Below are 11151 nucleotides of genomic sequence, written 5' to 3' on the forward strand. Positions count from 1 at the left end.
CCCATGGGCCGGGACGTCCCAAAGTGCCAATTATGTACTTTCAAAGTGTTGTGACCAATATTCCCTTGAAGGTGGGTGGCTGGGCGACAGTGGGAAAGTCCCGCACAGGTCTATCACCGGCTTCTCCACTGTAAGTACCGCGCGTGCAGGGAAATTTGAAGGGCGCGCGCACCAAAAGAAACAGGTGGTGCAGAACAAAGTGCCGCTTATAGGGAATATTGGTACTAATGTGGGAAATGTGGCAGCCAATTTACTCATAGCAAGCTCCCAAGAACCGCAATGTGATAATGACCAGATAATGTTTTAGTGATGTTGGTTAGGGAATAAATATTGGCCAGGCAGGTACTGGAAGACTGCGGGGTTTCAGTAAGAAGCAATGCCGAGGGGGCATAGTTTCAGAATAAGGGGTCACCCATTTAAAACGAAGAGGAGCGATTTCTTCTCAGAGGGTCGTGAACCTTTGGAATTCCCTATCCCAGAGAGCTGTGGAGGCTGGGTCATTGAACATATTTAAGGTGGAGATAGACAGATTTTTGAGCGATAAGGGGGAGTCGAGGGTTATGGGGAGCGGGCGGGGAAGTGGAGCTGAGACCAAGATCAGATCAGCCATGATCTTATTGAATGGCCGACTCCTGCTCCTATTTCTTATGTTTATGTTCTTTCACAGACGAGAAAATGGATGAGAGATGGTAAGTGGTGGGGGGGAAAAGAGATGTGTATTTTGAAGGGCTGGAGATGTTATGTTGTGAAGAGTTGGGCTGAGGGTTGCATGTGGTCACACTGACCTGCCTTGATCTCCATGCTGCCGCTGGACCGACTACAGGACAGGTAGCTATCAGTCCCTCTCACCGTGTACTCAGTCTGGGATTGAAAGAGCTCCATTCGACCAGTCAACAAACGGAGCCCTCTCACTCACGTAAACCTTCCGGGTTCCCACGATCTCTTTCGACCGTTAGTGCTTTGCAAAAGCTGGCTTTCCAATGAAAACATGTGCGAGCGGTTCCATTCGGCCCCTTGCCCGTCACAGCAGAGGGCATTCTAAACAGTCCCTGGGCATCACTGCACAATACACATCCTCAAACCACCCAGCCACCAACATTCATTGCACTATTTCACAATATACTGAGCTCCCCAAAATTACATTTGCAAAGGAACCCATTCCATCTGATTTACTCACCCCACCCCAAGCGTGAAATCATCGACTTTAAACACCGATAATCGCAATTTCGAGTGAATTCCAACCCTCGTCTTCTGCATTTGCCAAGTGTCAATGAGCTCGGTCTGGAAACGCGTCACTGCATAAATAAGACTGCTTCATTTTGTCCAAATGGCTGGGTCCTGCTTGATGATTATGTCCTAGCATTTCCCCCATTGGAGACAGCCCTGCAAGTGGTGTCATCCCCAATTATTAACTGACAGTCCATTCACCCCCAATCTCACCTGGCATGACACAAGAACTTGTATTTATACAGTGCCTATACCAAAGCACTTCACAGGTGATGTAGGACTTTAGAAGTGTAGTGACTGTTCTAATGTAGGAAACGCAACATCCAATTTGAGCACAGCAAGCTCCCACAAACAGCAATGAAATAAATTACCAGATCATGTTTTAGTGATGTTGGCTGAGGATTAAATATTGGCCCAGACACCAGAACTCCACCCCGCTCTTCTTCGGAACAGGGTCGTTTTTATGTGCACTTTGGGGAGACAGGGCCTCGGTTTAACATCTCATCTGAAAGACGGCACCTCCAACAGTGCAGCACTCCCTCAGCACTGCATTGGGAGTCACCTTAGATTTTTGTGCTCAAGTCCCTGGAGTGGGACTTGAACCCACAACCTTCTGACTCAGAGGCGAGAATGCTACCCACTGAGCCACAGCTGACTACAGATACAAAAGCGAAATACTGCTGATGCTGGAATCTGAAATAAAACAGAAAATGCTGGAAATCTCAGCGGGTCAGGCAGTATGTGGCCAAAGAGCTTTAACAGAAACTTCTGATCCATCACCCCAAACTGTACAGGCTCCAAACATTTCAAATTTCTCCCCTGCTGAGGTACAGTTCGACAAGCATTCCCAACTATCTCAAAACTCACCCATTATTCCCGTGTAAGCACTGGCTGGAGAGGGTTTCAGTCTTAAGCCAGATCCAACCCTTTCCAGATGTTCACCTAACCGCCTCCCTCCACAAACTCTCAGTTCATCCACCACCTTTCCTGCACCCAATTCCCGCTCACTCCCCAATCCTCAGATTTAAAATTCGCACCCTGCTGTCCTTCATGGCCTTCTGTGCCCCATCTCTGTAACCTCCACCAGCTCTGCCACTCTCCCTTCCTGACTCCAGCCATGTATTCCCCCTTCCCTTTGCCCCAACATTGACAGCTGTGCCTTCAGCCGCCTGGCTCCGAAAGTCCTTCCCTGTACCCCCTCTGCCTCCTGCAACTCTCTTTAAAATGGCACCCCTGGCAAATCTTTTCATCGCCCCCTCCTCAAATGGGCTCGGCCTGGGATTGTCCCTCTGCAGATTTTTCCTCCGTGAAACATGGCACAGGCATCTTCCACTCTTCAGGATGTAGTTCGGGATCCTTCATTGAAACACATGTGAACTCATTCCTTTTTGGCGTGGAAGCAAGTCATCCTCGCTTCGAGGGATCGCCTATGATGATGACGACTAAAGGCAAAAATAATTTTACACAGCAGAATAAAACACAAGCAGACGTTTATTGCACAAACCTGTGCATGGTAAGGACAGAAAGACAACCAGACTGCAATACGTGTACATCAGAGCACATTGCGACAATAATGAACAGCAGCACGCAATCTACCATTAACAGCTTGGCCAACCTCACAAAGAGCAATGCTGCTTTTTGATATCAAAGATAGAATTTTTCTCGTCAAAAAATTATTTTCTTTAGAAACATTTTCTCATCTCTTTTGAAACAAGTGAGTCCCACTACCTTTTTTGTTTGAAATGCTGCAATTCGGTGACCAAAGAACTGGAAAATACCTGAGATCGTTACACAATAAAATTAGACGGAAAGTAAGTGAGCAAGACCCTTGTGGATTGGGCTGCACTCCCGGAGCACAGATACTTCAACTCGGGATCCTGGACTGAGTCAGTCTGTGCCACTGCTCCAAGATTGCGTGTGTGTGTGTGTCTGTGTATATTTATATATATATATATTCATATTGTTCAACTCCATGCTTGTGTTCCAATTAAACTTTGTTCTTCGAAGTGTTAACAAAATATAAAATGTTCCATCATGCATATAGAATATAGCTATTTATATATAAAACCGCATATAGCCTGGTGTACTAGAAGGACAACAGATATTTCACACTACCCCACAACTAGTAATAACAATCACCCAATCCTAAGCAACCGAACATGGCCATTCTCACAAGCATATGCCGGCGAGGCCTGCAACTTTATACACATTATGGATTATAATCAGTAGGGAAGGCTTGCTACACAGGGCTTATAATCGAGGGGGAAGGACTAGGGTCGAAGGGATAAAAAAAGTGTTGAGAATTTATGGAGGAGATAGCTTCTGAAGCAAAATATACTCTGCCCGAAGGCCTGACGAGCAATAATTTGTCCCAACTGATACGGCCATTCTGCTCAACTTCTTTCAGTTGGGGTACGAGGAATCAGGTTGCAGAATATTCCATGGTTCTACAGTTGGCCCATCTGCTTGCTAGAGGGAGTAGGCTTGCCAAGGTTCTGTCCATCCTGCCTACTCTGCATTTGCTGTACAGCCACCGAGGGCTGGGTCTCTTCTGTGTCTCCATAAGGAACATGCTCTTGTACAGCCAGCACAGCTCCCTTGCAACCTAGAAGCTTGCTCTGCCAGTGGCGAGATCTTAATACAAAGTAAAAACATTCAGAGAAAGTGTCGCCACCTTGCTCGCTCTCCTTCCGCTCCCCACATGCATTGAATGGCAAGACGGTGAGCACCAATTGATTGGTTGGGCATCCAAACGCAAGGAGAGTTCGTAGCAGAGTGTTGCATGGTGCAAACGGCACATTTACAATGAGGCTGGTGAAGCTCCCTCCCAAGTGTAACCAGCCTGGCAGCATTCTCATCACCAAGTCCAGCCGTTTTTTGGGTTGCTCTCCGAAGCTGTGTGGGGCAGGCTTCACCAGTCTGGCGATCTTGGGTCTGCCTGAGCAAGAGGCGATGCTGTTACTGCTGGTCGATGGAGTGGGCAGGGTTTAAAAAAAAATAAAAATAAGGGGGTGGGAATGGGGAACAGAATGGAGAAAACAAGACCAGGGCTTTCAACAAGGGCACAGTAGCTGGTTTGTGTCTCTCTGGCGACAAGTTATCACACCTCAGGTTTATTTTAACTTGGGTGGGGGGCAGAAAATGGCAAGTTATGAATCGGTTGGCCGTTATACACCCCGCTCCATTATTCTTTCCATTAAAGTCTTTCCAATTAAGGGGTCCGGTATCACAGTGGTTATGTTACTGGACCAGTAATCGCGAGGCCTGGGCTAATAATCCGGGGACAAGAGTTCAAATCCCGCCATGGCAGCTGGGGAATTTAAATTCAGTTCATTAAATAAATCTGGAATAAAAAGCTAGTACCAGTAATTGTGACATAAAACTAACATTGTTGTAAAAACCCATCTGGTTCACTGATGTCCTTCAGGGAAGGAAATCTGCCGTCCTTACCCGGTCTGGCCTATACGTGACTCCAGACCCACAGCAATGCGATTGACTCTTAACTGCCCTATGAAGTGGCCCAGCAAGACACTCAGTTGTACCGAACCGCTGCAACAAAGTCAGCACTGTGGGAGTACCTTCACCACACGGACTGCATCGATTTAAGGGCAATTAGGGATGGCCTTGCCACCAGATCCATAACCACTCGCCCCCCTACCCCTTCCCAAAAAAAAACCCTTAGGATGGCGACGGTCCCATCACAAGCAAGTGTCACAACACTAATCGTACAATCGTCAAAATGGGAAGTGCTCAATCTGGCTTGTCCCGCATGTACATTCCCATGTGGCACCTGCTTCCTCTCTACAAATCCATGCATCAACTTGGAGAAAGAGGCCAGGGAAAGCCAGAAAGGCAACAGTAGACGAGCACTAATAATTACTGCTCTTTTTAAAAAAAAAAACCCACATTAATTCACTATCCCAAGTCATCCTTACAATAAACGTGAAACCAGAGCTTGAGCCATTGGCCGGCAGAGAGTAATGTTGCAGGTGATCTAATCTCCACCTGTGACAATCTGAAACTCTCTGTATTCAGTCAATGAGTAACTCAAGGAGGGGATACAAGTCAACACTGATCGCTTCACTTACAGCGAGCAAACGTCTGGTTATTATTCTCTTGCTGCTGGAATGTCTGACCGAACGCGGGCCGTTTGCACAGTGATTCACGCCGCTCATTATTTATTGAATCCAGCTTCAATTGATCAAAGAACAGGACCATGTCAAGACAAAGTGCTGTCGCCACGCCGATCAGGGGCAGAGAACAGGCGGGTTAACGCTTCGGGCTCCAGCCCATCAGCGCGACCTGGTCGATCGAAGCGCTGTTGCCCGACACGTCAACGTGCCTGCTCCCTGCAGCTGCTGACTGACCGGCAACATTTGCAGCATTCGCCGTCTCGGTTTCAGATTTCCCGCTTTGCTTTTTTTATTTCGCTTTGTGACGAATCCGTGGGAAACTGGCGACTTAATTTTCCAAGCGGTCTTCGGCTCCCATCAGGACTCCGAGGGGGGGTGCACAGGAAGTGGTCAGAAATAGTCCATTGGGAATGTTCTTGAGCATAAATACCAGCCAGACTCCATTTGCAGTGCCATTTATCTGTGAAATTAATATGGCTCGTGCTCCAGTGATGTCAATGGAACTGCCTTCATGCTGACATACCAAGATTTAAAAACCCATTAAGCTCTTCAAGAGCATGACAAAGAATCGCCCATCACATCTGAGCAGTCTGAAGAATGAGCCATTTGCTTGCTTTTCACTATCCCCTTTTAGGATGGGAGTTGATCAACTGGAGCACGCCCCTCCCCTGCTTTCGGCCAAAGCACGGTGAAATTATCATATCATTTTAAATGATGGATGCAACAAAGGCTTTAATCAGTCTGCTGTTGATACAAAGTTGTACAGGTTTGCCTTAAAGGGGAATTCGTGAAATTGGTCATGTTTTGTTACAATGCTCACCTGCTTCCTACTAAACTGACAATGCTCACTTGGATGGTTTGGTCCGGATGTACAGATTTACCTTTAAGCACACTGGGTTGGTATCCAGTGTAGCTGCAAGTCACAGCCTAGTCTGTACTAAGTACGATTTCTACACAGTGGTATCAGGATACTACTTTTACTTGTAACAGGGAACGCATTGCCCTGGTCTGTCAATACAGTTTCCCTGGTGAATCACCAGTGCTGATAACGTTACTTGAAATTTTGATCCCTACAGCGATTGGCGAGCTATCCGCTCACTGCCCATCGGCTGCTAGCCTGCGATTCTCTCCAGTTTGTCCAGCACGCCCTGAATCTTGTGGACGGCCTCTTTCCGAACCTGCCGAACATGCTCCTGACCGTTGGTCTCCACCGAGTCCACCTCCAGGAGCTGCTTGGTCAGAAGCTCCTCCAGCAAGCGGTAAGTCTTGTCTCCTCTCTTCCCGTCAAACAGATTCACTTCCGTCTCTAGCTGCTGCACGTTGCTCAGGACTTGCTCCACCTTGACGTGGCCTGGGTGCGGGGGAAGTTCAGTCTGCTCCATTCCGTTGTTTGTCGGGGCGGCAGGCTTATCCCTGGCGCTCTTGTTCTCAGCTCGGATCTTGTAAACGGTGGGAGGGGCGCTGTACTCCATCCTTTGGCCGTGGGACGTGTTTGGCAACTGGTCGGGGGTTGGGGCTGGAATGTAGCCAGTGGATTGGTCGTTCCCGTGAAAGTTAGTGTTGTTCAGGCGAGATCGGAGGTCCTGGTGATTCAAGGAATACTGAAGATCCTGGAAGACAGACAAAACTGCTCAGAAAACAGCAAGGATCATTGAAACAAACTTGCATTTATCTAGCGCCTTTGATGTAGTGAAATGCCCCAAGTCACTTCACAGGAGTAATATACAATAAAACATTTGACACCACGTCACACAAGTAGAAATTAGCACAGGTGACCAAAAGCTTGGTCAAAGAGGTATGTTTTAAGGAGCGTCTTAAAAGAGGAAAGAGAGGTAGAGATGCGGAGAGGTTTAGGGAGGGAGTTCCAGAGCTTGGGGCCCAGGCAACAGAAGGCATGGCTACCAAAGGTTGAGCGATTATAATCTGGGATGCTCAGGAGGGCAGAATTAGAGGACACCGACATCTCGGCCGGGGGGGGGGGGGGGGGCTAGAGGAGATTACAGAGATAGGGAGGGGCAAGGCCTTGGAGGGATTTGAAAACAAGGATGAGAATTTTGAAATAGAGGCGTTGCTTAACCAGAAGCCACTGTAGGTCAGTGAGCACAGGGGGTGATGGGTGAGGGGACTTGGAGAGTTAGGACACAGGCAGCCGAATTTTGGATCACCTCTAGTTTACGTAGGGTAGAATGTGGGAGGCCAGCCAGGAGTGCGTTGGAGTAGTCAAGTCTAGAGGTAACAAAGGCATGGATGAGGGCTTCAGTAGTAGATGAGCTGAGACAGGGGCGATGTTACGGAGGCGTAAATAGACGGCCTTAGTTATGTTGCGGATATGAGGTCGAAAGCTTATTTCACAGTCAGCCCACTGTTTCCCAGTGACTGAATAAATTCAATTCAGTTCTTATTAAATGGAATTGGGGGGTTATTTTTCACTGGTGCTTTGGGGATTGCATTCGACTATAGTAGGAGCCATTGGTTAATGGTAACCGAAGAGGTCAAATTCTGTTTTTATTGCATGGGATTAGAGGAACCTCACCTGTATTCTGGGCAAGGGATTGCAAAATTCCAGCTGCTTTTCTGTGAAAACTGCCGTATTCACAGATTCTCGATGGACTGCACCCAAGGAAACCACAACTAAAACAGCACCATAAAATGGCAGATCTTGTGCAGATGCCATTCACTGTTTAATGGGGGATTCAAGGGATGGCAATGCACAGCCAATCCCTGTGACGGCAAAATGGGAGAAGAAATTGAGAAGGCGGCACCATTCAGTGGTCACACCAGAGAATAAGTATAAAACATGGAGACACACACACACGCATCCACCCACGCGCGCACACGCATATAAGAACATAAGAATTAGGAGCAAGAGTCGGCCATTCGGCCCCTCGAGCCTGATCAGCCAATGAGATCATGGTTGATCACCTACATCAACTCCACTTTCCTGCACTGTCCCCATATCCCTTAATATTTAAAAATCTATCGAGCTATGAATATACTCAAAGACTGAGCCTCCACAGCCCCCTGGGGTAGAGAATTCCAAAGATTCACTACATCTCTATAGCCACCTCTTTCAAAACCCAAGAATGTAGGCCATCAGGTCCAGGGGATTTATTGGCTCTCAGTCCCATTAATTTCTCCAGTACTATTTTTTTTTAAAAACTAATACTAATTTCTTTCAGACCCTCATTCTCACTGGACCCTTAGTTCTCCACTATTTCCGGGAGATTGTGTGTGTCTTCTTCCGTAAAGACAGAAAGTATGTGTTTAATTTCTCTGCCATTTCCTTATTCCCCATTATAATTTCTCATGTCTCAGCCTGTAAGGAACCCACATTTACTTTCGCTAATCTTTTCCTTTTTACATACCTATAGAAGCTTTTACTGTGTTTTTATGTCTCTCGCTAGTTTACTCTCAAATTCAATTTTCCCTTTCTTTATCAATTTCTTGATCCTACTTTGCTGAATTCTAAAATCCTCCCAATCCTCAGGCTTACTGCTCTCTTGGCATTATAAGCCTCTTCCTTTGATCTAATACTATCTTTAACTTCTCTTATTAGCCACAGCTGGATCACTTTTGCTGCGGGTTTTTGTGCCTTGGAGGAATGTTGTAAATTATGTCTAAATTCTTTAAATACTAGCCATCGCTGATTAGGGAACACCTCACAACAGGTTCTCAATGAAGTTCAGTGACATACATGTGCTTTTCTTTCTCGGCTTCCTCCAGCTGACTATGGGAAGGTACTTGCAGCAAATCCCTCTCCAGTTTACCCGCTGCTCTCCCCTACCACATTCAGGAGGAAACTCACAACGAGACTGCTCCCTCGTGAAAGAAGAACAAGGAGACTCACATGTACTGGGAAAGCCCCACACATTGGAGTGGAAGATGAATTTTCAAAGACAGGGTCTGACTCTTGGAAACTTGAAGTTTGTTGTCCTGTTCTTAAATTGACAAATTTCAATGAGACACAAACCTACAATGAACTATTTTTTTCAACCACTTCCAATGGGGGCAGGGCAAGCTCCCCAAGGCTTCACTATATGGAGTTCATATAGAGCCACGTGTCTGCACAACATTCTTATTGCGCTCGGGCCGTGCATGGACATTACTTACTTTCTGTTCATACATGGATGGCGACGGAGCAAGCCTCTGCCATCCTGGTGCTGCTCCTGAAACAACGCTGCCTCCGAAAGGCGGCATTGCGTGACTGAACTGCTCCGCAGACGATGGCACTCCTGCTGCTCGTGTCTGGGCCCAGGGGTCGTGGGACGGCAGTCCTGCTGGTTGCAGAGGGGACGCTTGTGTCGAGGGCGACCAGGACTGGGATTGGGGGCCAGGCGGCGGCGGATGTTGGGCAGGGTACATAGACTGTTGGGGGGCAGGACTCGGGTTTCCAAAGTGGTATTGTGCGGCGGTCACTGGATATGAAGGTTGTTGATCATACATTTCCTGTTCAGCGCAAAACAAAAAGGCAGAACGTGTTATCTGAAGGCAAGTTTGCAGCAGAGGTTTACCGATTCAGAATATTAGCTCTTTGGTTTATTTGTAAGAATGTTTTCACGAGTTAGCATTACACATGGCAGCCCAAGCAAGATTTTTTTTTGATTGATGAGAGATCAGGAAATGTTGGTGTCCACAGGGACCTGGGTGTCCTTGTACACGAATCACTGAACGATAACATGCAGGTACAGCAAGCAATTAAGAAAGCAAATGGTATGTTGGCCTTTATTACAAGAGGGTTTGAGTATAAGAGTAAAAAGACGTCTTACTGCAATTATATAGGGCCCCGGTGAGACCGCACCTGGAGTACTGTGCACAGTTTTGGTCTCCTTACCTAAGGAAGGATATACTTGCCATTGAGGGAGTGCAACGAAGGCTCACCAGACTGATTCCTGGGATGGGGGGGTTGTCCTATGAGGAGAGATTGAGTAGACTAGGCCGATATTCTCTGGAGTTTAGAAGAATGAGAGGTGAATATATTGAAACAAAAAATTCTTACAGGGCTCTGGCTGGGGAGTCTAGAACCAGGGGTCAGTGTCTCAGAATAAGGGGTCAGCCATTTGGGACTGAGAGGAGAAACTTCTTCACTCAGAGGGTGATGAATCTTTGGAATTCTCTAGAGGCCCCAGAGGGCTGTGGAGGCTCAGTCGTTAAGTATATTCAAGGCAGAGATCGATAGATTTTTGGATATTAAGGGAATCAAGGGATATGGGGACAGTGCAGGAAAGTGAGGTCGAAGATCAGCCATGATCTCATTGAATGGCGGAGCAGGCTCGAAGGGCCGAATGGCCGACTCCTGCTCCTAATTCTTACGTTGTTATGGACTAGTGGGAAGGTGCAGCAGCAGGCTAGATCATAGGGTGCCCGATTACATACCCAGTCAGCTGCTCTTAGGCAGCAGTAGAGACAACAATCTGCCCCTGTAGCTTTGGGTTAGGGAAGTGGGGAAAAAAAATAAGGGGAAAATCGCCATCCCCGTGGACATCACATGGAGAGGATTGGAATAAAAACAGAAAATGCTGGGAGCACGCAACAGGTCAGGCAGCACCTGTGGAGAGAGATGGAGTTAACGCGCTGGTCAGTGACCCTTCACCCGACGAAGGGGCATCGACCTGAAACGTTAACTAACTTTCTCGACCGTCGCTGCCTGACCTGCTGAGTGTTTCCGGCATGGTCTGTTGGGATTTCAGATTTCCAGCCGAGGTGCTTTGCTTGTGGAAGGGAGGATTGGGTTTGGTACTCGCGCTCTCCTTGGTTGAGCAGCCTGCCTACACACACGGACATGGGAAAGAAG

General features: G+C 47.4%; 1 protein-coding gene across 1 annotated transcript in view; it reads right to left on the minus strand.

The window, feature by feature from the left end:
- Positions 1 to 2700: 2700 nt before the first annotated feature.
- Positions 2701 to 11151, minus strand: part of bag4 (BCL2 associated athanogene 4) — a 43013-nt gene continuing 34562 nt past the window's right edge. Inside the window, exons 4-5 of the mRNA XM_070866321.1 lie at positions 9471 to 9806; positions 2701 to 6970 (exon numbers count right to left, since the gene is read on the minus strand). Of these exons, the coding sequence (XP_070722422.1) occupies positions 6473 to 6970; positions 9471 to 9806 (834 nt within the window). The 3' untranslated portion in view covers positions 2701 to 6472. The remainder of the gene's footprint in view (positions 6971 to 9470; positions 9807 to 11151) is intronic.

Source organism: Pristiophorus japonicus, chromosome 22, assembly GCF_044704955.1.
Source record: "Pristiophorus japonicus isolate sPriJap1 chromosome 22, sPriJap1.hap1, whole genome shotgun sequence".
Taxonomy (NCBI): Eukaryota; Metazoa; Chordata; class Chondrichthyes; family Pristiophoridae; genus Pristiophorus; species Pristiophorus japonicus.